This window comes from Varanus komodoensis, unplaced genomic scaffold (assembly GCF_004798865.1).
Source record: "Varanus komodoensis strain SLA01 unplaced genomic scaffold, ASM479886v1 scaffold88, whole genome shotgun sequence".
Taxonomy (NCBI): domain Eukaryota; kingdom Metazoa; phylum Chordata; class Lepidosauria; order Squamata; family Varanidae; genus Varanus; species Varanus komodoensis.
In genome coordinates, this window is record NW_025336576.1 from 1,067,972 (window position 1) to 1,095,245 (window position 27,274).

At 57.2% G+C, this 27,274-nt stretch overlaps 1 protein-coding gene across 2 annotated transcripts; it reads left to right on the plus strand.

Moving 5' to 3' along the window:
* The first annotated feature begins 178 nt into the window (after positions 1–178).
* Positions 179–27,274, plus strand: TGFA (transforming growth factor alpha). Of its 2 annotated transcripts, XM_044417469.1 has the most exons (6): positions 179–225; positions 11,067–11,120; positions 20,058–20,175; positions 21,422–21,571; positions 23,757–23,866; positions 24,451–27,274. In XM_044417469.1, exons 1-6 carry the CDS (start codon positions 189–191, stop codon positions 24,456–24,458), a joined length of 477 nt encoding a protein of 158 aa, XP_044273404.1. In that variant the 5' UTR covers positions 179–188; the 3' UTR covers positions 24,459–27,274. The 2 variants fall into 2 exon arrangements, with proteins under 2 accessions (XP_044273404.1, XP_044273405.1); XM_044417470.1 differs by lacking the exon at positions 24,451–27,274 and having other exon boundaries at positions 23,757–23,874.

Genomic DNA, 27,274 nt, shown 5'->3' on the forward strand with positions numbered 1-27,274 from the left:
GAGCAGGAGACGCGCTGCCCTCCGCGCCGCTCTGCCTCCGCCGCGCACTTGCCGGCCCCGGGACGCCGCAGGCGAACGGCCGCGCTGCTCTGCGCCCCGGGCGGGCGGGCGTGCTCGGCGTCGCCCGGCGGGCCAAGGCAGGAGGAGCGGAGCCCGTCCCGCCAGCAGCGCTCCCGCCGGCGGGGAAGATGGTCAGCGCCGCCGAAGCCGCGCTGCTCGCGTTCGGTAAGTGCCCGGCGACTTCCGCGCCCCCTTCGGTGCCCGCCTTCCGTCCGCGCCCCGCTTGCCCCCGGCGCGGAGCCCCAGCGGGGAGCCCCCGATGCCGCGTCCCGCAGCACCGCCGGAGAGGTGCGCCTCAGGCTGCGCGGTCCGCCGGGCTCGCACCGTCCGTGGCGCGTCTCCTCGCGAGTCGGCGGAGCCCCTCGCGCCCTGCCCTGCCCTGCCCTGCCCGAGATCGGGGCTTCCCGGCAAGCGCCCGCCTGGCGCGTCCGGGCCGGGCAAGCGCAACTTCTCGGCGCGTGGGCAACGCTGCGCCGCCTTTGCGCCTCTCGCGACCCCGCGCTTGCCGGGCGGCAGCTGCGGCGCAACTTTGCCCCCGCCGAGCCCTCCCGGCCCCTTCAGCGGCGGAGGCGAGGAAAAGAGGCCGAAATAGCCGAGGGGGAGCGCGCTGAGCCCAGACAAACACAATGGAGGGGGGTGGAGGGGGAGGCGATATCCTCCCGGCTGGGAGGCAGATGGTGCTCGCCGGGGTCGCCTGCTTTGGAGGGGCGCGGGGGGGGCATCTTCCCAGGCGTATCAGGGACGGAGAGGGGGCGCTCGCCCCCCCCCCGCATCCCTCTGTGCTGTCGCCACCCGGCTCCCTAGCGCCCTGCTTTTGGAGTGTGCGCTGCCTCCCCCCCCCCGCCCGCCCCCTTCTGCTTTGCATGTGGCTTGCTTTGGTGAGCGAACAATGGATGCGTCCCTTGCCCCCTGTGATCTTTTGTGTGCGTCTTGTAAACAGATGTTTTTCAAAAGGCAAATGACTTTGTGTCCTTTTAATTACGCGGCCGGAAGGACCCTTTGAGCATATGCTAAGAACCAGGGCTATTTTTGCGCGGGGTAATTAGAAGCAGCTTTTTTCCTTCTTTTTTGGGGGGAGGGGAGGGAATGTGCAATCGCTGGGTAATTGCAGGGCTGTTACTTTAGGGAATTTAGCAAATAAGTGAGGCTCCGGCGAGGAGTCACGCTGTGCCGGTTCGCAGGCGTGAGATTGTGCTGCTGTGGCAGAACGAGTCTGACCAGTGCCAGCTCTTGCATGGACATAAGATTATAACCTGCAAATCAGACTGAGCAAATGATATTCTGTCCTCTCCCGGCCGAGGCTGGCGTTCTCCCTGGACTGTGTTCTTTCTCAGTTGATCTGGACTGCATCCTCTTAAGAGCCAGTGGCAGAAATGACAGACTGAGAAGAGCTGGGCAAAAGATGGAGGAGAGGGGAGCTTAGTCTGGGTGGTCCTTCCCCAGGAAAGGTGGCACTTGTGATTCAAGGGGTGTGAGAGTGCAAGAGGGTTTTATGAAAGGATTAAAAGCTTGGGAAAAGTGTATTATCTCCCAGGCTAGAAGCACGCTGGTGTTAAATGCTTAGCTGCCATATCTAGAAACTCCCTAGCTGCCAGGGACCGAAGCTTGGGCAGATTTCTCTGGTGAGACCTCAGTTGCAAGAGAATTCCTGGATATAAGGGCAGGACACTTTCGTGTTGTGGCTAAAAGGGAATGGAAGAATGAAAGAAAGCTCTCTTCCCCTCCTGAGAATGCCCTTCATCCTTCAAATTCTTCAACGCCCAATTCCTGTTCTTAAGCTCTAGCAGTTTTGCTAATTAATGAGGGCAGAGGCCAAAATATCTGAGGAAGTGATCTTTGTATAGAGAGCAACAAGCTGCCTAACTCCCCACTTTCCAGCATGCTTAGCTGATCTAATCATCTTGCAATGTTCTTCCTCTTATCAATCTTGCTGCCTACCTGTCTGCCTTTTAAGGAGCCCCGTCCTCGTCCTTAAAGCAGCAGTTGGCCCGATCTTTCCCTCTCCTGGGAGCCTGGATGGGGCCCTGCAGATGTGTCTGTGCTGGCACATGAGCATTCAAGGCCACGCGTCCGTCCATCCCTTGGCCCTTCTCTCAACCTTTCATGGTTCAGGGTTGGCAGGTTGTCCTGCTGCCACCTCCCCAGGAGCTCCACCAGCTGGGGCCCTGGGCCAGCTTGCAAGCCGAAATGATGGAGGGCCCGGCTTAGCATTTGTTCTCGAATTTGTCCCGGGAGGCAAGAGCAAGTTGGCTGGGAAAGTGTGGAAGAGGGAAGGCGTTTGCTTTCCCTGACACAGCGCTCTGCTGGCGCTGAAGAATGTAGAATGGCTTGGCATGTTGGAACTCAGCCATCCCTCTGCCCCAGGCTGAGCTTTCGGGCAGGTTGTTGCCCTTTGTGGGTAGCCACCCCTCCCACGGCAGCCATTTTGTGGTGGTGCCATGCACGGCTTGTCCAGCGGCCAGAAGTACGCAGCTGGTCAAGCCCGTGGCGTCCCTGCGTTGCTGTGCAGCAGCCTTTGCCTTGCAAAGTCCCACCGGTTGTCACTGCATCTGGGAGGGTTGCCCTGTGGGGACGGAGCGTGCCCTCTGCGTCGCATCCAGCGGGACGTGACGGGCAGTGCCATCTTCTGGGGCTCTTTCCCTGCCATTACACACCTTGTGAGTTCCCTGGCATAGATTTAGCAAGCTGCTGCCTTAAAGAAGAAGGAATGTGGAGGTGAAAAGCACATCCTTGCTCATCTGAGAGCAACAGGATTACGAAATGGCCAGGCCTTTCCTCAAGGCGCTTCCGTTGAGTTAGAACATGCGCCTGCCGATAATGGCACTGTCAAGACTGTGGCACTGTCCGGAAGAGGCATGTTCCAGGGTCAGGTTGCGAATGCTTGGTGTGTGGCTGTTTTGGTCCTGCTGTGTGGCCCAAGTGTAGAGAAAACAAATGGCAGTTTGTGTTCTTCTGGATGTTGTTGACTGTGAGTCCCATTCGCCCTGCTGGCTGGGGCAGGTGGGATTTGTAGCTCCATAACATCCAGAGGCCTGCAAGCCTCCCACCTCTGATGCAGCGTCTGTATTCTCGACACACCAAATCCAGAGTCAGGCTGTTTAATCTGGTGCTCGGTGAGGACAGTGTCGAGTGTTTACTGGCATGTGTGAATGTGCCATCACAGGCCAAGTGCTGCAGACAGAATTTTCACAGTGCCTTGCATCACGCCAGGCAGAGTTTTCCAAGGAGCTGGTTCACATATTGCAGACAAAATTAAGGAGCATAAACAAGTCCTACACAATTTCTTACATGCACAAAGCAGGAGTAAACCTTGCGGGTACACTCTTTTCTGGCTGGAAAATATCTGCTTTCCGCAGCTCCCCCGACACGCACTCTTTGCCACGGAGCTATTTTGGCAACTGGATGAAGAGGAGTCGGCAGCTTGAGCTTCTTCCATGTCTGGCCCCAACCTCCCACAATTCCTTACCAGTGATTATGCCAGCTGGGGCTGATGGGAACTGGAGGGCTGCACTCTCGAGCCCAGCAGGACATTCTCTGGTTCTGAAACCAGCCCGTGCCTGGAGTGTCCCCCGTCTCGGACAGACTCCACTTGCGGCATCAGATGCGTCATCCTCTGGAAGGGCCACAAGAGGCATAACAAAGGGGCCCTGATTTTTGGCACCAAGGTCATGGGGCTGATTGGGCGGGCAAGCAGGCGGTGGGTGGCTGGATGCCTGTCTCCTCTGAGGCCGGCATAAGCCCAGCGACAGGCCCGGCACTCCCTGCCGCACTCACGCCTCCCACCTAGAGGAGCGCCCTAGAAGCGCCCCGAACTTGGCAGGCTGAGACTCGGTGTGCACTGTACGTACTCTGAGAAAGACCCAGGCTTGTTCTGACCCGAGCGTGTGTGAACGGCCTCCTTCAGCATTCCGGCGCCCTCCAGATATTTTGGGCTTCAGATCCCATCAGCCCCAGCCAGCACAGCATAGGGTCAGGGATTCTGAGAGTTGGAGTCAAATGCTTCTGGAGGTCACCAGCCTGGGGAAGCCCGGTGTGTGGTGTGTTTGGAGGGGCCCCCTTGAGGGCTAGGTCCCCCCCACAACAGCACCTGTGATGAAGGTTGCTTGCTGGTCTTGCGCACGGGCTCTTGTTTTGCTCAGGAATGCATGTGAAAGGTAGCGGGTGTAGGTGTTAAAAATCCTGTGGGGCAGTGTCACAAAGACCGGGCGTTTTTGTCCTGGCTGATTCCCTAAAATGTGTTGGAGACAAAAGTCAGGAAGGCTCCTGGTCTCTGCCCAGCGAGGGATGTGCCAATCCCGTTACCGAGACATGGATCGCTCCGCAGGTGCGTCGCTCAGGCTATTCAGCCCCTCGTGTTAGATGTTCAGGCCTGTGAATAGGTTCCAAGCACACCTGCCAGGAAAGGGGAGGACTCCAGGGAAGACTTGATCAAAGACCTTGCATGAAAGCAAGTTTCCCTGCTGGGTTGGAGCTGCAAATTTCCCAGGAAATCGGCAGTCATGAGGTCTAAGACATCCTATGCTTAGGTTTATCTGGCAAAATAAAAAAAATTTTGCATGTAGAAATGGTGCTGTGGTTGAAGTTTCACAATAGGGTGGTTCATTTCACTAAAAGTTGAAAGAGGCATGCATGTTGGCCCATGAGTTTGGATGAGAATGCCAGTGACGGAGCAGTTACGCACCCATGTCTTCAAAACATCTGCTGAAAGTTCTTGGTCTCGTTCACAGCCTCTTTATCCGGGTTGTCGGATGAGAAGAGGCTCCCTGGGCAGCTTGCAGCGATTGTAACAGGATATGGTCTTGCGTCAGGCTTATGATCTAAAAGAGAAGGAACACGGGAAAGGAAAGGGGGCCGAGGGGCAGCCACAACTCGCGGTGGCACCTCCAGAGGCGTGAAAGCAAGAGCGAGCTGCTGGCAGAGCTCAGCCTCTCTTCCCGGCCGGCTGCTGCTCCCGCGTAGGTGTGGCAGAGGTCTGGGTGTGCTGGCGGCATCCCGGCAGGGCGGACGGTGCGGACGGTGGCTGCTGCGCCGCATCCATGTGGGGAGGGTGCTGCAGCTGGGGGGCGAGGAGCCCCCCTGGCCACGGCTTTGTGCACCCTTGCCCTGCCCCGTTGCCCTCCCCTCACTGCCGCTTCTCCCCCTTTGTAAATCATCTGAAACTTGTCAGCCGGGTTTCCCTTCCTCCTCTTGGGAGTCTTCGTAGCTCTGCTCAGTCCCCATCGCTGCTCTTTCCAACTTCCCCTGTTGCGTTTGGAGGACCGCTGGGTACACCTTTTTGTCGAATGCCAGTGCCGGGTTTAAGCCCCAGTGCCTGGGTTCAGCAGTGGGGAGGCCACCTGGGTTGGTCTCTCCCAAGCACCAGACCAGCCCCTCACCCCCCCACCCGGTCCTCTAGACTGGCTTCCCCGCCCCTGGCCACGCCACCGGGATCCCGGGCATCACACTCTGCCGGAGAAGGCTGCGCCGGGCTTTGGGGTCAAGCAGCCAGGCCCAGCCTTTATCTTGTGCCGTCCTCTGCCTGAAGCCTCACACAGCTTCACACAGAGGGGAGCCGCAGCGGTTGCAGGCCACGAGGAAGTGTGGAGAGGCCGGCCGGCTGGCCGGCCGAGAGCAGGCCTTCAGCACCTCTGCAGGCGTTGGGGCAGATGCTGAGGCAAGCTCCCCTTCTGGCTGCCGTCCGCACCGGCTGGGAAGGACGAACGATGCCCTGGATGGCCGTCAGCAGTGGGGCCCCAAATGTCACCCCAAACAGCAGGAGGTGAGGAAAGGGCCGAGGGAAGCTCAGGTGAAATAGCTGGGTGGTGGACCTGAGCAGGCCTTTCCCAGTGCTCGCTCTCCTGCTACCTGCTCCCGCACCTGGCACCCTCTTAGTGTCCAGGCACACACGGAGGCCCAACTCCAGGCCAGGCAACGCGGAGGCCCAACTCAGCCGCCCACCTGGGTGTGTTCTGGGGCTTCCAGCGAGGTAAGAACCGGCCTGGGACACGTGCCTTGGAGCTTTTTGCAGGCATGCGACTGGTACGGCTGCTGGACACCTCCATCGCACAGACCCCCCGCCAGGATCGCTCTCCCTTCCCTTACCCTCGCCACGGTCCTGCGAGGCTGGGGCAGTCACGAAGCCGGGGCGGCGTCCACAGCCCGGTCTTCACAGCTGGGGCCAGGAGCCCCCGTCTGCAAAGGGACCGGCCAGGCCAGGCCTGGCGAGCCTTGGCTGGTGCCGCCCGTTGCTTGGACCCAGGATGCAGGCCGCTCACCCGAACAATGCAGGGTGGCGTGCTAGTTCCGCCGTAAAGCGGTGGAAACGCGCGGTGGGGTGCGGGCAGGCAGGGGGGTGGGGGAAGCAGCTCGCTTCAGGGAGGGGACGGGGGGGTGTGCAGCCATGGAAGAATGTGAGAAGCTTCCAAAGGCATTAAGCTGGCTGTGCCAAGCGGAGGAAATCTAAATGAGCAAGAGGCAGAGGCGCTCAAGATCCTTTTTTCCTTTAAGAATGAAACTCCTCGATGTATTTTAGATGTGCAGCTGAGGAACAGTCCCTCTCTCTCTGTTTTTTCTTCACTTTTTAACCACTGCTTGTAAAAAAAAATGCCCTGAAGAATCAGGAGTGATTCCTGCCGTGAATGCCCTGCTGGGAGGAGCACTTGGAGCTCAAAAACATTTTTCTGATAACTTCCGAGGCAAAAGGGAAGCCAAGATAATGCGGAATGTTTTACATTTTCCTCTTGCTCGCCCTGCCGATCCCGAATCTGCTCCGCCCTTTGTCCTTGGGCTTCTCCTGGCATGAAATGCTTCCATGCTGCCGAAACTTGCCAGTTTCCTCATTGAGTAAAGAGGCTCCGGGGCATTTGAGGATGTGGCGGCAATGAGCCAAAGGGGAGGCGCAGCCAGGTTTGTGCAACACCCAGGGCTTCCCTTGTGTGCGGTCCCCTGTTTGGAGCAACAGGGCGTAGGGGACGGCCCGGCCCGGCCCGGCCCGGCCCGGCCCTTCCAGGGGGCTGGGACCTGGGCAAGTGTTTGCATCCCAAAGAGCAGGCTGTTTCAGGGAGGTGCGGCTTTGACTCCTCTAAAATAAAAAGGGGGAAATGGGCATTGCTGCTGCCCTTCCGCATTCCTCTGATTTCTCCGAGCCGAGCCGAGCCGGTTGACTCAGAGCGCAAACATTTCAGGTTGCCCTCTGGTCCATCTGAGCAAATCCCGGCCTTTCTTTTGGTGTGTGAACGGCAGCATGCATCCCGGCCTTCTGAATTCAGATTCTCTGGCCTCAGGTTGTCCGGGACCTCCAGGAAGAGATTCCTCACGTTTGTTTCCTGCTCTGGCTCTCACACCAAATTGTTTTCTGCATCGTAAATGCTAGAAGTGTTTTAATGGATTAGAAGAGTTGGATGCCCAGCTGCATCCTTTTTCCAGCCCTGACTAGCTGCTGCCTGCCTCCATTCATGGTTTTCCCTGCTCGGATCCATCAAGTTGTGTGAAGGCTCCTGCCACCTTTTCTCCTCTACACGAGAGCTCTGAGTCTCAGTTCCCGGACTCCCAGACATGTCCCAGGCAGCGCTACCAGGTTCCCGAGGCCCCTGGATATGGTAGGCCAGAAGGAACAGCTTTGGCGCCAGTTCAGCGCCATCTGCTCAACCCAGCCGTCATCGGGCGGTGAAGGATGCTGAGGCAAAGTGCTCTTAAGAGGTTTAATGTGGGTTGACTCAGCCGCTGTCATGCTTTGGGCAAGCTGCGGCCAAAGGGTGTGCTCCCTTTTCGCAGCTCTGCGAGGAAAAAGAGGAACATCATGTTTTGTTCCGTAAGTAGCTCTGGGGAGGCAGAGTGTGAGCCATGCGCAGGAGCTGCTTGCAGGACGAGGTTCTGGGGGCACACCTGCTCAGGAATTTTGGAAATGTGCCAGCGGAAGCGGCTGCTGCACTGGAGCGACCTGGGGCTGCTGCTTTCTTCGAGGGAACTGGTTGGCAGGGGTTTCTCAGCCGCCAGGACACCCAGATGGGGTGGCTCATCCTTGCTGGAGCGCCGGGAACCCCTCTGCCTGGGCGCAGCTGGCGCAAGCTTCCTCCGCAGCGAGCTGGGCCCAGGAGCCCCCATGCGCCCGGCCCCCTCCTCTTTGGTGCTGCTGCTGCCGGGCCTCCTCTCGTGCAGTTCTGCGCCTTGTGGCCTCGCTCCCCACCCCCAGAGGCACGGCCGCTTCGCATTACCTTCCTTGCGTGTGGGACAGCAGCGCTTCCTCGGCCGGCTGCTGTGCAGACGGGTCCCCCACCACTCCCGGCTCAGCGTGTGGCAGCGCGCCGGCACGACCCGCGCGGCATGTGAACCAGATCCGCAGTGCTCTCACAGACCCTCCATCTGGTCCAGCGAACGAAGAGCATTGCCCGGACGCGGGCTTCTGTCCCCGAGCCCGCCGTGCGAGCCCCCTTGTTGCGGAGTCACTGCACTGGGTCAGCAGCTGCTTCCACCTGGCCCCAGCCCGCTCAGCTGCTCCACCGCCCGCAGGTCGTCCGTGGCGAGTCCCTCTGAGGTCGGGGTGCAGGCTCCCTTTGCCGTTCGCAGCAAGGCGGTTGCAGGCCGGCTGCCCGAGCGGTGACTGCAGGGAGGTGTCCCGGGCAGGCCCCCTCTCCCGAGGCTGCCAGAGTCTGCTCCCCGCCTTTGTGGGCATCTTCTTTGTGGGATGCATCTGGGCCCAAAGCCCGAAGCGCGGGGTAGGAATGGCAGCACGGTGGAAAGGTGGGTGGTCGCTTCCCTGCCCCATAACCGTATGGTTGGTCCGCCCAGATCCATCCGGAGGCCGAATGAGCCACCTTAGTGCAGAATAAATGCCTTGCCGGAGTTCTGCGCTGGAAGTTTGGTGGAAGCCCGTGGGCGGTGCGTGTCCTCGCAGTCAGCAGCAGCAGACGGAGGCATGCCCTTCTCTTGCGCATTCCCAGGAGCAGAGGGTTTTCTGTGCACCCACGCGGCGGGTGAAGGGGGAGCGGGGAGCCCTTGAGAGCCTCATAACTGGGCCTGCTGCAGCATGGATGGTGACCCCATTTCTGTCCTGCTGACCCAGGGGAAATTTGCCTGGCAGTGCTCTGGCACCCTGCAAGCTTTTATTCTAGGCTCCAAGAATATTTGTGCTTTTAAGAAGCTCAGATAGGGGGAAAATATATGCCAGCGGAGCCATGCTGGGAATTATATTCATGCTTTTTGTCTACTGTTGTGCAGCGCTGTGCCACACCTGTAACACACACACACGCACACACACACGGCAGTCCTAGCATTTACGGCCGTGTGAGGGTTAATCTGTGCTGGTATTCCTCTTGGCTCCATGCTGAATGGTTGTTTCTGTGACTTTACTGTTGCATCACCCAACTCTCAGGTAAATTATTTTATGGGCCTTTGGTAAATAAAGTAGCTCTCTGTGCCAGAGATTTGGGAATGGCACGCACTGCAGGCCGGAGGAGCTGTGTGAATTTCTTTGCGTGCTGAAACGGCTCCCCGCTCTTTCTCCAGGATGCAGGTAGCATGTGAAAGAGCCCTTTTGTGGTTCCAGGTATCTGAGTCTCCTCCGGAAGTTCGCGCCAGACGTATCTGTGCTGTACCAGGCCCCAAAGACCATGCCTTGCACGGAGTGGGCTGGGACTTTTGGTAACTCAGGATTCCTGACTGAGCTCATGCGTTCTGTGTTTTTCTCCTGTGAGTGCAAAACTTGGGCTGAGCCTCTGCGGAGGGGATGCTGCGATCCGTGCTTGCTTCACAGTGGGCACTCGTCCCGAGGATGAGGTCGCCGAAAGTATTTTCGAAGCTTTCCCGTCACGCCTGGAGATGCTGTTGGCATATTTATGGGCCTGCACTTGGCGCGGCCTGGGCTGCCTCACAGCGGCCGGGCTCCGAGGCACCCTTGTCCTGAGCGCCGTTCTGAGCCATTCCCGCGATCAGGCGAGCCCCGTCCCACCCGCCTGCAGCGGGCACCTCAGGCAGGAGCCTTTCTGGCTAGCGCAGCGCTCTGCCGGGCACAGCCAGCCGCTCCTTGCACTGGGCGGGGGCTTCTGTGGCCCCGGCCCCCCCAGCTCCCGGGTTCCGCTGATGAAGCGAGCCATCCGAGACTGCCGCCGTGAGCTAGCCGGCTTTCTTGCTGGCAAAGCCCCACACGGTGATGGCTGAAGCAGTGGTGCTGGGTTGGAACAAGCGGGGAAGGCGCGGCCCCCGTGTACGGAAGAACCCCAAAACCAGACCAGGCCTCGCCGTTTCTTCTCCTGCGTTTTGCTTTTCCCTCCAAGACAGCTTGCCGGTCCCGTGGTTGCTTCATAAAGGAATGTGGCCGAGGGCAAGGTTGGCGGAGGAAAAGCGGGGGCCAAGAGCAGAGGGTACGTCCCTCGTGTTGGGGTCACAGAGCCACGTTCCTGTTCTAAACGTGGTCTGGAAAAGTGGCTGCAGGGGAAGGGTCGAGCACCTCTTTCGTCCTCATGATTCTGCCCTGCTGAAGCGAAGGCCGGGCTCCTTGTGGCAACGGCTTTTATTGGTGGAGAAATGGATCGCGCTTTCATCCTGTGACTGCAGTGTTAGAAACCAGCTCATGAAAGCCCCAGGCTTTGGACTGGGGTAGACTTGATCGTGGGCACCATTTCTGTGTAACTAATCTCCCAGCACTTGAAAGAAGGAAACATGCTGATCCAAAACAGCCTTCCCCAAGCCTGGCTAGAGAATGATGGGTGTTGTCATCCAACCAATCCGGAGGGTGCCATATGGGGGAGGGTTGCTCCAGGAGGTGCATGCATTGAGTCACAGAGCGCTATGTTTGATCTTTCCGACCTCTCTCAGCTACCCAAGCATGAAACTGGGATTATAGTTGCTGAGTCAAGTATTTTATGTGCTGGTTTGGCGTTGTAAGCGTGCATGAATAATAGCTTTAAAACATGCTCAGGGACATGGGAGAAGTCGCCACAGTGGGCCCCTGAAGCAGCCTGAGGTTTTGCATCACCTGCTGCAACGCGGGCAGCTAACATGGTTTCTTATGTGGATTTTTTCCCCTCCAGGAATGTTATCGGCAGTGTGCCAAGCCTTGGAGAACACGACGTCTGTCTTCAGTGGTGAGTTGATCCAGTTGTGACATGTGACATCCCGAGATGCTGCCGGCCACGTGTTCTGGCCTTGCGTGTGGCCAAGTATAAATAATGCCGCCTCTGTGTGACCCAGTTGGACCTTGACACCTCAATGTCGAGGCCCAGGGGTCTGAAGGAGGTCTTGCCACTCACCCACCCAGGACCGCCAGGAAAGGCCCTCTTCTGGGCTGCCACAAAGCACAAGGACAAGAGCTTGCTTAGTGGCGCTTCCGACCCAGGGCGGATGCGTCAGAGGGACCCTTTCTGGGCCTCTGTTGACGGAAACGCTAGAGGAATAGCTCCTGTTAGTTGGGTGATGTTTTCGTAGGTGGTTATGCGGAACGGAAGTGTATTTGTGTGTGTTTAAGGTTTGGAAGTGGCTGTAAAGCAGGGTCTGTTCAAGGGTGGGGACCAGGAGGCAAAATATCCCAAGGAGCAGAGACCCTGCCTTGGGGGGTCACTGGAAAGCATTCACCTTCCTCGAGGGCTTCCCGTCAGTTGCATCCTGAAGCCGATGCCAAATTCTTGGGAAGGTCTGCTCTCTTCCTTAAAATTAATTCTAAAAGATTCAGCACTCGCCTTTGGGGAACTCTGTCCCTGCAGCACTTGCGGCCTGAGAAATACCTGCTGCCAAGGGATTGGGCATCTGTGTGTTGGAGCTGAGGTGCCGGACATGGCGCGCCCTCCGTCGAGTCCAGCCGATCGTCCTGCTGGAGGATGTGCCACCGATAGGGCGCCCTGGGGGGCTTTTGTCTGTGGGCCTCCACGAGTTGGGAGCAACTGAGGGGCACGTGACAGCAGTGTCTGGAGCAAGGGGCTTTTCCCCGTGAACTGAGCCCCTTCTTGTCCGAAGTGTTTGGTGCTGGGCATTGCTGCCAGATCACCGTGCGGGCAGAATCGTGCTTTCGTGTCGGTCCGTAAAGCAGAAGCCAGTGCAAAGCCTTCCTGGACAGCCGTGTTTAGGCCACCGGTGGGGTGGAAACATTCCCTTGCCTCGTCTCCTGCCGTGCTGAGGGTGTTGTCCCACTCTTTCTAGTTGGACCAGTGTCCTACAGACTCGGCGGGGTTTCCGGAGAAGCACGCGTGCAAACTCAACGCCTGCGGCTCATTCCAGGAAACATCTCCACATTTACCTGCTGACCATCAAAACTGGTTCTCACCTGCTGGGCAGCTCAGCCCGGTGTCCCAGAAGTCATCGGCGAGCCAGACAAAACGGGTGCCTTGGGACTCCCCTTTCATCGTTGCTTGGAATAACTCAGATCCCAAGGAATAGCTCGCCACGGGTGCAGGCGAGGGCTTAACCAGAGCAAAACCAGGGAGGCTCTGTGCTTTTGCTGGATACCATGTGGGATGAGTAAGGGGCCTTTCCATGGCCGATCCCAAAAACATTGTGCTCCTCTTCCAGGAAGGCGATACGTCCTCTGTGCGTTGGTAAGAAACGTCTTTAATATCTGGGATTCACCAATAGATCAGCCCCTCAAATAAAGAGCTTCCTTCGGTCCGTTGAAACGGCAGCCCTCATTGAATGGAGTCGCTCCCGGAACTGGAGCCCACCCCACGCTGCTTTGGGAGGCTCCGGTCTGCCTTTGCGGTGCGCGGTGCATTCCGCATGTCACTGGGGAAGGCAAGTGCTGGCGAGATCAAAAAGCAGTTCTGACTTTCCAGAAGGCAGGAACTCTGCGAGGATGGATCCGCCTGTTCCTCATTAGGAGGCGGGCGGGATGTTCTGCAGCTGCTGTGGAGCCCAGCAGAGCAGGGGGAGGCTGCCTGTCGGTCACCCCCACAGTTTGCACTCGCAGGCACCCCTCCCCGCAGAGGGGAGGGCTGCAGCACCCCGCGCAGGGCGCAGAGCTTTGGTGGCAGCACGCGCTTCACCCCTCCCAGCCTGGCACCTTCCCGTCGGGATGGGCCCCGTAGTCTGGAGGGCCTGGGCTGGGCCGGCTCGAGGCCCACGCTCAGCTGGCGGGCTTCACTGCAGGAAAGTCCAGAGCGCCGGAAGGCCAGCAGTGGGGGGCACTTGCCCCCTTGGGGGCGAACCTGTGCTGGCTCCTCTGCCTTGCACGGCCTTGAAGTCCTCTCAGCAGGCTGTTGCCAGCAGGCCTGCTCCCTCCCGGCCTGCACCTGCGTCTTCCTCCTCCAGAGCAGACCCTCGGGGACCGGGCCTCCCGGGGACGCAAGCCGAGGCACCCTGCTTGCGGTGCCCCACATCTTCCGTGGGGCTGTGGCCTGAAGAGGAGCCCGCGCCCCCCTCCTGCCCTGCGCCTCAGGGACCCTCAGCCTTGCGGTGGAGAGGCCTGGGGGACACGCCTCGCGCTCCGTGTCAGCCGTCCTGGGCAGGTGCTCGGCAGGCCGGCCGGCCGGCCGGATGTGGTCCCGTGGGTCTTCCCTTGAGAAGAAGGGTCAGGCCACACGCCTCCCCGGCACCGTCTGCGGCTGCCTAGGTGGGACGGAGAACGGGGCGAGTCGGGGCTACGCTGGGAGAACCTTTTCTTCCTTGGGAGCCACGAATGCCCCTAAGTAAGCGAGAGCGCCCCCGAGCTCCCGGCTTCCCGTGCATGGGAATTCTGGCTCTTGCCAAATTTCGGGGCAGTGTGCAAGGTGTGTGGGGCTGCCCTGGCTGCTGGATGCCGGAAGTACGCCCAGTGCGATGCCGTTCCTGCCTGGCTGGCTGCGAACGGGGTGGGCAGCTTGTGGGCAGCTGCGTTTTGCGCGGCATCGCTTGGCCGGGAGGCCTTCTGGGCAAGGCTGGAGATTCCCAAGTGGATTCCCAGCATTCTCCGTGCTTCTTTCCGCCGTTTCCATTCCCACCGTTTCATAGCCGTTAAGTAACCGTGATTGAGAGCTCATTTAGATGATGGCCTCGTGTTACACACTGCCTAATGCTGTGTGACCCCTCCCCTCCCCCCAAGGCCCCGCCTGTGAAGGGGACACACCGGAAGCTTATTTTCTACTGGATTTTGAGCCCCCCTTCATTTTATGGCTAATTTCTGGGGATTTGTGGCTGGGGGTCCGGTAACGTGTCGGCAGGGCTTCCCAGAACTCCTCGTGTCCTTCAGGCGGCCTGTCTCCAAGCAGGGCCCCAGGAGGCCTGTGCAGCCCGCGAGCTCCTCCGGAAGAGCGAAGGGGACGGTGCCCTAAAAGGTTGAGCTTGGCTCCGCCGGCTCCAGACTCGCTCCTCTTTCCGTTGCAGGTGGTTTCCTTACTCATTCAGTCTTGCAACATGGTTCCAGTGAGTTGCATCAACTCTGTACAGTTGCTTCCGCCCTCCGTTATTTTCGTACAGCCCCATGGCTTTTCAGGGCTTTTCTAATGCGACGGCTGAATAGAAGAGGTCACCCTTAAGGGGGATGAGGCCGCAAACCTGTCAGCACTTTCTTTGCTGGCAGGACCTGGAACTGCGGCAGCCCGGCGAGCGTGGGGCAGTTGTGTGCGTTTCATCTTGCGGGACCCCCGGAATGAGCTGTAAAAGGCCGGATGCCGGGAGGTGCCATGTGTGCGTCTCCTTCTCCAGGCCTCGCCTCAGTTCAAAGGGAAATGGCGCTCGGGGTTTGTAAGGGGCCGATTCATTCCTCGCTGATTATTTACCCGGCGCCCTGTTGAAAGGCATTTTGTGTCTCTTGGAAGGTCTGTTTGTAAATATCACTCCTGGCAGCCGGATAAAACCTCCTTTTTCTGCTGATGGTCGGTTGGACTTCAAAATGGCAAGCACAATGTTCTTGAGGCTCGCCATCTCTGCCGGGGAGCTGGGGGGGGGGTTCCTCTTTTCGGAAGACCCGGTGCCTTTCCCTTCTGTTTGGGACAGACATGAGCAAAGCTAAAGAGGCGTGACTCAATTTAGAATTCTGCTAAGAGACCCCACACGACACCAGGAGGTGGGGATGTGCTTCTTCCCCAGTAGAAAAGGGCAATTCCAAGACCTTTTAGACCCTAACCCGTTCCTGGGGAAGCTGCTGGGGCATGAAAAAGGGGGGGGGGACTGAGCCGGAGGCCTGATTTGTGCCCCCTAGCCAGTGGCAGGTCATACAAGCCACGAGGCCCCGGGCGCAGCTGCTCCGCTTCCACACACGGCCGGCTGCGAGGATTATGCGGAGCAGCCTGGCGGGCCAGGTCCACACCAGAATCCAGTCTGAACGGTGAGCGTGAGTGAGGCGTCTCGCTCAGCAGACGGTGCGCAGGCTGCAGAGCGGGCCTTTGCTTGGCGCGGGATTTGCAAACTGCCAGGCAGCTGGTTCTGTCCGTTTCCACAGAGAGTGCCCACAGTGGTTCCGTGACTAGGCAGCCCTTCACGGCCTGTTTCCTTCCCGCTTCTTGGTCTCTATGATTCATTGCCAGCCATGATGAGGACTAGTCTCTTGTGTGGTTTTAAACCTGCAGGTTTGATTAAGATCTCATTCTCTTGGGCAGGGCTTTTCAGGTTTTGGCATGTTTTCTACTTTATTTTTCTGTTTAAATGTGCATAGGATCGTACACTTACGCTCTCATAATACTACTCTGTTAGAGTAAAGTAATATATGGATTCCATTGGGGGCATCACCTTTTTCTCATTTATTTTACACCTTACTCCTGAAACAGAATGACTCGTATTCCATATGCTCAGACATCTTCTAATAATGGCCAATATTTTGCTACATCAGCAAAGCCTGGCCTGCTTCCCATCTGCTTTGCTGCTGGTCCGTTGTGCTGGTATTTCCTGCAACTGCATCTTCTGTAAGACACCCCACAGCAGCTTTGCCTGCACCCCATTGCTCTCTCCGCTCCTACTGGGCAAGGCATCTCATCGCATTCCCCTCACTTCTGCCCCCCCATCCAGCATTTCAGGTGTGCGGTTTCTCATTCCAGGCAGCTTCAAGGCAAGTGGGCACTTGGGCTTGGCGATCTGCCGCCCGAAAGGTGGAAATGCAGCGATCCCAGGCCGCCAGGGGTGGGGGGTTGGTTTAGGATAGAGATGGGAGAACCAAAAGAGGACTTGCCCCTTGTCCTTCCCTGTGGACCTCGGGCTGCAGGCCAGTTGCATTCACAACTGTCTCCTCCTCCCGGTGCGGCGTGAGGGTTGCGCCCCCTGCAGTGGGTGAGTGAGCTGTGGAAAGTGACTCCCTTTCCTGGCCAGAAGCTTGCCTGGTTGCACATCTCCACAGATGGTCTCCCATTTTGGAGGCCTGCTCAGGAGGGGCCTCCAGTCTTCCTGAGCAGGGACTTCCTTTCTTTCGGTGGGTTTCATGGGCAGATGTTCCAGCCTTCCTTTTGCAAAGCGAACCCTGTCATTAAAACAGGCCGAAAATTCTGTTTGCCTCTACTTCCTTCCTTGGCCTGGAGCTTATTTTTTCTTTCCAAAATAACCCCAATTATGTCTTCCCCTCCTGTTTAGGTTGATTAAATCCACGTCCAATAAACAGCACACTTAAAAACTCCAGGGAAGCTAATGCAGTGCTTTGCTCTCACATGGCTTTTTCCAACAATCCTGCACGGGCAGTGAGGTGCTGACAGAGCACTCCCCTCCAGGGAAATTCCCAGTGATTTTCACAGCAGAGGGGGATTCAAGCAGGGGTCTCTTCCGTTCTGATGCAGTGTGCGGCTAGGGAAGGCTGCCAAGGGGTTAATAGAGTGTGGATCCCCTCTTTGGGGGCGATTTGAGCCTCTGTCCAGGCAGTGGCGCAAAAAGCTCCCGTGAGAGCCTCCAAAGGACCAGAAACTTAGCCAAGAGATGAAGTGCAAGGGTAAGTGAGGTTGGAGCGAAACAGCCCGCGGTTTTCTGTGCCGAGGGGCATGTGCATCGTAGAACCAAAGCTCGTTTCCTCTGCTCCACCAGCCACTCTCCCTTTCTCGCGCTCTCGCCCAGAGACTTTCACTTTCTCGTGCCCGCAAGCAGCCAGTGCATCCCTCGTGCCCGCCTCACTGTCTCCCTCCAAACGCAGCAAGACCCTCGCTCGGCCGTCTCCAGGCTCTCCCCCAACGCCCAGCCCCACAGAGTCCTTCCCTGCCCCTTGAACGCCTCCATTCAGACAACTCTGCCAGAGCCAGGCTCCCTCCAGCTGGTCTTCTCCAGCCTGGCAGTTCTCTGTTGCCCCGTTGCCAAGCTTGCAGACCGACGGACCCTTGTCGGTGCCTCCCCTCTTTTTTGGGGGGCTGGCCATGCTGCTCTGAGGTCATCTTCCATCTTGTTTCTGTACGAACATGTGGCCCGGGGTGTCCATGGAAAGTGGAGACGGCCGTGTCTGGAAGCCGGGGGTCAGAAGTGCGTGCAGGGTGTCTGGAGCAGAGGCTGGTACCTCCCCTCTCCCCATTTCCCCTGCAAAAACGGGTCGCATGCTGCTGTTTTCAAAAAACCTCATAAATGCAACTGCTTTGAAGCAGGTGGGATTCCTTACGGACATGAGCTTTCCATTGTCCAGGTAGGATGTTTGAGATTGCCTGGAAACGGCATTTCCCAGGCGCTCCGAAGTGCAAATAGGAACTACGGAGTGTTGGTCCTGCTTTTGCATCTGTTTAGGCATTGGAGCAGAGCCGGCCTCTGCTTGGGAGTATGTTTGGCTTTAATTGCACGACCATTTTCAAAGACATTTAATTTCTTCCAGGGTTCCCCTGAATGATCTCAGAGGTGTGGCTTTCATTAGCTCTGCTGCCGTTAACTCGTTGAAACAGGAACTTGCGGGGCTTTGAAAGGGAGCTCAGGCGGGTGCTAACCCAGGGCGCTTGCAACTGGAAGCAGCCACGGAAGTGCCGCTGGCCCTTGAGAAGGTGGGCGGGGAGGGGTGGCCCCCAGCCCCGCTCATGGGGAAGCGGCTTGAATGGGAGAGCGCAGTCCGGCCCAGTGGCTCCTTCGGTGGACTCCGTGGTGGCGGGATGGACGCGGCCTCGGTTTGGGCAAGCTACCTTCCTTGATACCACGCTGCGGGGTGCTTTCTCTGGCCCGTGGGTGTTGCCACGGTGTTCTCGTTCCTCTTCTGGGTGAAACGCCGGGACACCAGGATGCCCTCTACCTGCTGAAGAGCTCCGTGGAGGCGGCCACTTTGGGGCACGTGTGCCGCCTCACCACCGGCAGCGCGGATTCCGCCGTACCTGGAGGAGGGGCAGATGCCGCACAAATGCCAAGAACTTCACCCTGCCGGACACCGAGGGAGAAGCTTCTCCATGGCCTTGGGATGCGAGCACACGCCCCCCTTGCCCCGTTCACTTCTGCCGTGGCTCGGGGGGAGCGGGGATCCCGCTGAATTCAGTGGGACTTGGGCTGAGAGAACCCGCCTGTGCTCGTGCTGCAGGCAGCACACAGCAAGGGCCTCTCCGAGGGCTTGCCATGCCCGGGTGCATGCCTTCATTTTGCAGGTGAACTCGCGTGTTCTTCCGGCACAGCGAGCTTTGGAAAAGCCGAAGCTCGGGACTGGAACTTCTGGAACGGGCCGCTATCCGCTGCCTTTGGGTATGACTGCAGCAGCCCTCTGTCTCGCTGTGCCCGTTCCAGCCCCCTGGGCAGCTCGAGAAAGCGTCAGACTTGACCCGGTGTTTGCCGTGGGAGCAGGACGGGACCCGCCGCAGCCGCCAGCGTGAGACTGGCCAGGCAGCAGTGCCCCTGCACGCTGGGCATCGCTTGTGTCGCTCCGCACCGCCCACTGGGCCGGGGCTGCCCTGCCCTGCCCTGCCCTGCCCTGCAGGCGTCTCTCTCCCGCCCTGGAGATTTTCTCTAGGTGTCTGCAGATGCATTTAAGCTATGCTAAGAACAGCCAGCATAGAATCCTTCCGGGCCAGGAAGCCTTCTTTTCCCAGAAGCACCCCGAACGTGGCTTTGAGCCTCTGCCTGCGTCGGCCGCCCAGCTGCAGCTTTTCCGAGAACAGGGCAGGCATGCCAGAGAGTTTTGCAAGGAGGTTTAGCGGCCGCTCACTCTCCGGGCTTCATTCTTCCCGTGCGAGGCCGTGCGCAGGGTAGCGCTGGGGGTTGTGGAACGTCTCCTGGGGCGCTCCAGACTTCCTCCCGCAGCTTGCAGCTCCCCTGCCAATTTCTGTGGCGACTGGGGGTGCTGAGCATCGCAGCCCAACATGGGCAGAGGGTGGCAGGTTGGGGAAAGAGGCATTAAGTGTGTTGCGTCCCCCCCCCCCATGATTTCCCCTGCGTTTAGGAACTGAGGAATATGGCTGCAGCGCTTCATAATGTAGAAAGTCTTTAATCATCGTCACGATCCCAGGGCCACAGCTTCTGAAGCTTTGGGTGGTGTCACCGTTGGCGGCTCGCAGCCTGTGAATGCTGTTGGCACAGCACCTTTTTCCTCGCGCCACTTGCCCTACACAGGGACGTGTGACACCCCTTTGCACGGCTGCTGCTCGCATTGCCACGCTCGCTGTGCCACATTACAGGAGGTGGAAGCGTGAGCACTGCTCTGATTTGGTCCCCGGAAGCTTGGTGTGGGCGAGAGACAACTGCTTGGCGAAGCAAAGATGTATTCCGAGAGCGGCAGGTGCCTTTTCTTCTGTCCAGAAAGCTTGTGGTGCATTGCTAAAAATCTCCTGTTTGAGCCTTCTTGCTTTAGCGTCATCATGCCTTAACTTTGGGGAATTCCCATTCAACAAGAAGGTCAAGCTCTTTTGCAGAGCCTCATTTTCTGATTGCGGAATAAGCTTGTTTTGTTTCTCTTCTGGTACAGCCTGCAGCATGTTTTAAATGTTAAGCTGTCTTGGAGAAGATTACAAGGGCAGAATTGCTCCTGATACTGGCTCAGCTCTGTGTCCCTCGTGAATTCAGAGAGTGGCTGGTGACACCTCCCAGGATAGCGTGGAGGTGAATTTAAGAGAAAAATCTTAGGTGCTTTACAAGTGCTACGAACGACCAAAGTGAGCTGGTTCAAGGGGCATCGAATGGAACATAATCGGAGTGCCGTGGGCCCCCAGACCTGTTGACTAACCCATTCTTTCTGAATCCCCCACCCCATTCTTTTTCAGCTCCCCCAGTGGCTGCGGCTGTAAGGTCTCATTTTGACAAATGTCCAGATGGCCATGCTAAGTTTTGCTTCCATGGCACCTGCAGATACTTGGTACAGGAAGAAAAACCCACCTGCGTGTAAGTCATCTGTACCTTTCCCTTTGAAATTTCCCATGGTGGCTGTTCTGTAGGAGCACTGCAAGAGAAAGTAGCCTTCGTTCAGTTCCTCCCCCCATCGAGCGAGGGTAGCCATCCTGCGAGCACACTGGGCCGATTGGAGATGCCCTCCTGAGCACCACCACAAAATGGCTGCTGTTGGAAGGCTAGCCAAAGACAAGTAGCCAGTTCTCAAGGTTGCGTACCAGTTAGAGGTGAGGCCTACGTCCCAGCACGTGGAATATTTCCTTTGGACCCAGTTTTCAGCTGCAACAGAAACCCCTCTCCGAACAAACTCAAAACATCTGGTTTCCGCCCTGTTTGAGTAGGAGGGGATTTGGCATCATGGGGGGAGAAGGAAAGAGGTCTGGGGGGGATCTGCCGCCTGAGGCACCGCAAAGCTGCCCACTACCCCAGGGGGTCCTTGCCACGGACACGGAGAGGCTCCTCTCGGGTGTGGGTCAGCCGTCCGCTTTCTTCACATGCGACGTGTCGCGTCCTGCAGTAATGAGGAGAGCCAGTCCTCGGCTAGCTTCGGCCACCCGCCTTGGGTTCGGCAGGACAGAATCGCGTGTCGCCCGGCAGCGGCGTGCATGGCAGGTGGCCGTGCCCTTTCCGAGCTTGCCCTTCCCACAGACTCGCTCCTGCACACATGTGCAGACTTGCCCCTGGGAAGCGGCCTGTGGAAGAGGACTGCAGTGTGGTCAGAACACGGCCACACGTCGGGGCAGGGGCAGATGCTCCGAGGTCGTTAAAAAACCGTATTTCAGGAATCGAAGGTCCTCTCTAATAGATGCCAGGAAAGGCAGCCAAATCTTCATGAACCTGCCCCTGGTTCTCGTTTTCTGTGTTTAATATGTGGATTCTTCTGCTGCACCTTGCCCACCCATCCCTTTGCCCATTTCCAGAGCATGTGGCCTTTTCAAAGGGGGTTTATGCTGCATCGGCTCCTGGAGCCCTCAAACAGTGTGGAGTTGGGAACGTGCAGGGGGTGGGGGAGGCCCGACCAGCCGGACTGGGACTCCAGCTGAGCTCTGTCTGGGCAGCTGTCCTGGACCCCCGCCGTCAGCCTGCTCCTTTCTGGCCCGAGGCACCTTCCACATGTGGGATTAGATAAAAACCCATTTTAATTCTGGACAAGAACCGGCTCAGATCAGCTCTTTGAGGAATCTCTCTGTGCTTCTTGTGCTTAACACCTTGCTCCCGGTTCTCTTTCCTCTCGCCACAGTTGCTATTCGGGGTTTGTCGGGTCGCGCTGTGAGCACGTGGACCTCCTCGCCGTGGTCGCGGCCAACCACAAGAAGCAGACGCTAACCTTGGTGGTGGTGGTCTCCGTGATCGCGTCTGTGGCACTTATCGTGGTCTGCGTCCTCATATTGTAAGTATGGCTCCACGCCACCGAGCCCGCTGGAGTCACGGTTCTGCTGGCGTGGCCTCCACCAAGCGGGCAAACTCTCGCTCCTGGCCGGAGCGCAGAAATTGGTGCCCAGAAACTGCCGCTCCGTTCAGCATCATCCTGGCCTCCTCCGTTACGGTGCCCTCCAGATGGGGTGGACTGTGTAGCCCCTAACCCCATGCTGGGTGGGGGTGCTGGGAACTGTAGTCCAAGGCTACTGTTAGGATTAGGCTCTTGCCGGCCAGTGTTTGTTCAGGCAGAGCACAGAACGCATTTCTTTTCTGCACTGGAGGAAGGCGGGAGAATCAGAGGATCCCTTTTTCCTCGACAGCCAGCGGCTCTTTGCTTGGCTCCCTGGCCGAAGGGGCGGCCGATGGGACGCGGCTGTTCCCTAGCCAGTGCCCGTTTTGGAGAGCCTCCGGCATCTCAGCAGCGAGAGACAGCCCGCAGCCCTAGCAAGGATCCTGCTGACGAGCACAGCCGGTCTGTCCCCAGGATAGCGGTTTGGGAGCGAGGGAGACGCCTCGGAGGGCTAGCCCCGGGGTGCCTTTACAGCGCTTGCAGGTGCAGCCGCTTTGCCGACGACGCGGCAGCACCGGCCGCTTCCTCCGGCTTCTTCGCTGCCGCAGTCCTCTCGTGCGCAACGATGGTAGCGGCCCGTGGAAAGGCCGGCAAGCGCACTGGGGCCTCAGCGGCCTCCTCGCCCGAGCGAGGGCATGTGTGAGCCCTGCCGCCCGCCGGGCTTGGCCCGGGCTGGCCCCACTGCGTGGCGTCCCGTGTCACGGGGCGCCTGCGTCCTCGGGATGAGGACGGTGGCCGACATGTTGCAGCTGGGCCGCGTCTCTGCAGCTGACGGAGGCCTTCGCCGTGGAGCGGCTGCCGGGGCACTGCGGCTGGTTTCCCAACCCCAGCGGTTTGCCTGCCGCGGTCGCTTGCCTCGTGCTTCCGTGGCAAGCCCCGCTGCTCTTGCGGCCCCGCTTGCGGCACACGCTTCACCGGCGAGGGGACGGGGAGGAGCAACCCGGCCGGGAGGGTCGCACCGAGGCGCCCCTCGGCCAGGCCCTGCCGGGCATGCGCCAGGGATCGTCTGCTCAGTGCTTCAGGTACCACAGCTGGTCACAGGGTTTCACTTACGTTTTAAAGATTTGGATTGCAGGCACTTAAGGGAGGTAGCAGAGGGCATGAGCGGCAGGGGAGGGGGTGCCGGGCGGTTTTGGGCGTCCTGTTTGTTCTCTTGCTTATCATTTGCCCATCCCTCATGTAGGGACAATCCAGGAAAATTCTTTTTTTCTTTCTTTCTCTGCGGTGGCGCCCAATCTATGGATTGCGCTCCCCAGAGAGGTCCGCCTGGCGCCGTCGTTATTTGTTTTTCGGCGCCAGGTGAAGACCTTTTTATTCAAATGTTATTTTAATTGTTAATATTATTCATTTTATTCTTTGGCCAGGGCGACTTAATTTATATTGTTAATTTATATTGTTTTATTGAATTCTATTTATTTATGGTTTGTGAGCTGCCCCGAGGCTTCGGCGAATGGGGCGGCATAGAAGTCCCCTAAATAAATAAATAAATGAATGAATGAATGAATGAATGAATGAATGAATGAAAGAAAGAAAGAAAGAAAGAAAGAAAGAAAGAAAGAAAGAAAGAAAAGAAAAGAAAAGAAAAGAAAAGAAAAGAAAAGAAAAAAGAAAATTCAACTGGAATCGGCAACGCTGCTGATGGCACTGTGCTCAGTTCTGCTTTTGCGTGTTTTAAAAATTTTGTTTAACAGCAAAACGCCTGATTTTCTGGATTCAGCTATGGATTCTCTAGAATTTTAGCTAGCAGCCAGTGTCTCGATCTTTATCACGAGGAGTGCAGCGTCCGTTTCCTTAAATCGGATTTCAGCCACTTGGACCGTGGTCCACTCAGAACATTTTGGGCGCACCGGAGTCTTTCCTTAGCATGTGCTTTGGAGAATGTGGGACCTGGCACAGCACCTGGCCTCCCACCTGGGCAGGGGATCTGCAGCTGACCCAGCGCTCGCACACGGCCCACGCAAGCCCAGCCACAGGGCAGTCCCAAGGGCGAAGCGCTTTTCCATGGGCCCTGCCCCCCCCCCCCCGCACCCCATGCCTCTCCAAGCCCCATTCCCGGCGCTTGACCTTCTCACGCCGTCTTTTGCAGCTGCTGTGGCACAAGGCAACATTGTGAGTGGTGCAGAACCATCCCTTGCAGACAGGAAAAGCCCAACGGGCTCCTGAAGGGGGGGACCTCCTGCTGCAGCTCGGAAACAGGTCTGTAAACTGCTGGAGAAGCAGCTCCGCGGGGAAGGGGGGGGGCGCGAGCCGGGCCTGTCCTCCTGCGGCCGGAGTGCCCCTGTGGGCAGCCTCCGGATCTCGCCCGTCACACTGCCCCTGCCTGTGCAGATGAGCAGACGCAAGAGGGCAGGGCAAGGGGCCTCTCGAGCTTGCCAAAATTCATGGTCCTGACTCAGGTCCGAAGCGCGGGCGTGGCCGTCCGTCCGTCCGGCTTCGTCTGACCCATGAGCAGGGAGGTCCCCTTGCAGCTTTTAGGGATGGGAGGCGGGGCCAGAGAAGACCTTTCGACTGGGCGCATTCCTAAAACAGTCGGGAGACGGCTTTCTCGAGTGGACTCCGTGCACCCAGAGGGTTTCTCTTCTGTGGATCGGCAAACCCAGTGGGGAGTGGGAGCTCTTCCGGGTCACGGATCCTTGCAGCTTCAGGGTGCCCCGCACCGCACGCAGCCACTTCTCTTGTGACGAGTTGTTTGGGATGGGACTGTGTGCTGTACGCCGGTCACTGCGAGGCCCTTCCCTTCCATAGCTGCTTAACGCCATTTTGACACGTGTTCTTTGCAGTTGTCTGACCGAGGCCAAATCCGCCGAGATACGTAAGCTGCACGCCCAGGGGCCCCCTGCAGCAGAGGCCTGGAACATCCGAGGAAGACGTAGCACAGACTGAGACGCGGCACGTGGCCATTTTGACAAGCGGAGGCACGCCACGCCGTTCTGGGTATTCGGTGATATCCTCCGTTTATACATTGAGCTTCTGGAACCTCGCCAAAGGGAAGGCAATGGCTACTTGGCTTAATCTATCTACGGAAATCAGGAGAACCGAGAAATTGCAAAGGCCTCATGCAGTAAAATAAAAATTTGAAAAGTGCATATGGGACAGCTTCGTGTTTACGTAACTACAAGAAACGGACGTAGAAGGGGTGGTGTGCACAAGGAAAGGAATAATTGTGCCGTTCAGGCGGAACTTGTCTTGTTTCCCCCAAATCTTCCTTGTTGCTTGAGGCTTCATAATGTCTCCTAAAGGGCAGACCTTCGGTTCGTGCATTAGTTGCAGTCCCGGCTCCAAAGGAAGGACGCGTGGTGCCCATCATTCAGGGAGAAGAAAGCCCTCCGTTGGTCTGCAAGATCTTCTGTTTGCTTCCCAAGACATGAAGATGAAGTTGCCCAAGGACCCCCACGGAACTACCAAAATTTAACATTTCGGTGTCTTCAGTACTCCGAAGTACTTCAGTACTTCTCTTAGAAAAAGAGAATTCAGCAGGACTAGAACAGTGAGGACAGCAAAATAACTTAGCACCGTTTCTCTTCATGAGTCCCCACTTGTGCATGCAAATTAAAAATTTCCTTAGACATCCTTTTTTTCTCCCTCTTCAGTTTTGGGTGACTGGGTGAAAAAGTAACTCCATTGTTTCATTTTCCCAAAGGATTATTATTAAGAGGGATTTTGGTGCAGGTACCACTGTGTTTGCTTTCTTTTGGGCACCTGGCTTGAAAACCCCCTGAAGTAAACAGGTCTCCTTCTTAAATTAGTCTGAGATGGGATTCTCCAGTGTCGTCCTTCCGTGACTCAAGTGCTTTTAGGGTTTTCCAAACAGGCTGCGAGGACTTAATGTACCTAGTTGTGCCGTGATCATCCCTTCTCATATGATAAGTTAGGACACTGGCGTGCTTTTATCAGGCACTTGTGTGTCTGGAAGCTAAGACCCAGAATGGTGGCACAAGTGCACAGATCTTTCTCTGGCGAAGGTTTTGCAATCCTGAGGCAGGTTTCCAAAGACGGGAGTTACCTGTGGAAGGACTGTTGTGTTCCTGTACTTGTGGTGTGAGACGAGGATGGAAGCCTGGGCGTTTTGGATCCGCTGAGCCCTGGAATGGGAAGGGCAGAATGCAACGCAACGTCTTGGGTGCCGGTGGGCTGCCGCGTGTGCAACCGCTGGTGTGCGGAGAGGAGGACACTGGCGTTTTCGGCTGAACTTGATGTTGGCCATTGTTGGTGTTGTCTAAGCCACGATCTCCTGCGCTACGTGGACGAACACACTCGGCTCTTAATGTAAAAGTAGCTAATAGTGCGATTGTCGAGAAATCCTAAATTCTTTGTTCAAAAGCCACTCTGCTCTTTCTCAATTGGCGCATGGTTGTACCTCAAGTCTAAACCTCTGTTATGAAAGGTTGGCTTCTCCTGCCCTTCCTTTGGGGATGGAAGAAAGAAAATGCCGTCTGTTTCCCCTTAAAATCCATAGAATTCCACGTTTGGCCCCTTTATGAGCTGCATTTCCCTGCTATATCTTGCTCAGCACATTGGCTGAAGCTCAGCTTAAGTCATGAATCCTGCATGACGTGGGGTTTTTTAAAGGCCAGATTTGGCTTGAATTGGGCCGTCCTCCTCGGGAGTCCTCGCGCCACTTTTGACGTGCAGTCCCTTCTGTTTCTTCGCCTCTGACTTTCTTCAGGAGGAAAACTGTTCTCCCGGGGAAAAAAGCAAACCGGATTTTTGATCTTGCTCCCTGCCCTCGTTTTCTGCCCTAGCAGTGATTTTTAAACTGGGTCCTCCAGCTTGGCCATGGCAGCCCCCCCCCCCCGCCCCCATTTCCGCCCTGTTCTCTTAAGGAGCTGCCCGTGCCATTAAGCAGCCACAGCCCTCCGCCAGGTGCTCCAAACTGCACAGGCCTGAGGAATGTGCTGCCCTGAGCGGCTTGTGGTCCATGCCGGGTAGTATTAAAGCATCGGGATGCTGAACTGGCCGTTGCAGGATGGGACCCCGTTGTTGCCTTTTATGTGGAGAGGGGAGGGAGGGACAGGCAGGCTGCGGCATCGCCAGAGTGTTGGCTTGCAAGTTATAAAGAGGGCCAGATTCGCTTTTCTTGGAATTCTGCCCCCGAAGGCTCTGGGGACACTGGGCACGGCCGTCCAAGCATTTGCTGCCTGGTCTCATATCACCTGCGTCCCCCCAGCAGTTTGGGTTCTTCGCTTGCAACCGACTCGAGCAATAGAGGATTTAAAAAAACCAACACGCGGGTCTGTGTGAAACGGCCAGTGACACGCTTCTGATGTGACTCTCGTGGGCTGTGCCAATGTTCCACACTAGACACCTCTTTGATTGGTATAAAATAAACTTCACTCCTCGATGCCCCTCCCAGCTCTTGAGGACTTCGCCTTGCATTGCTAACAGTCTTTCCCTGTTTTTTCATAGTTCAGTTTACTGTTCATAACCAACCTGAAGTTCAGTTTTAGTCAAAGCTACACTTGTTTCTTCTGTATATGTTGCACTGAAGGTTAATATTTAATGTTTTAATTTATTGTGTGGTTAAATTAATTTGATTTATAAAAATGTTTATGTGATTGACTGTTATTACTTCCTTAATGAGTGAAATACACTTTTTCATAATAC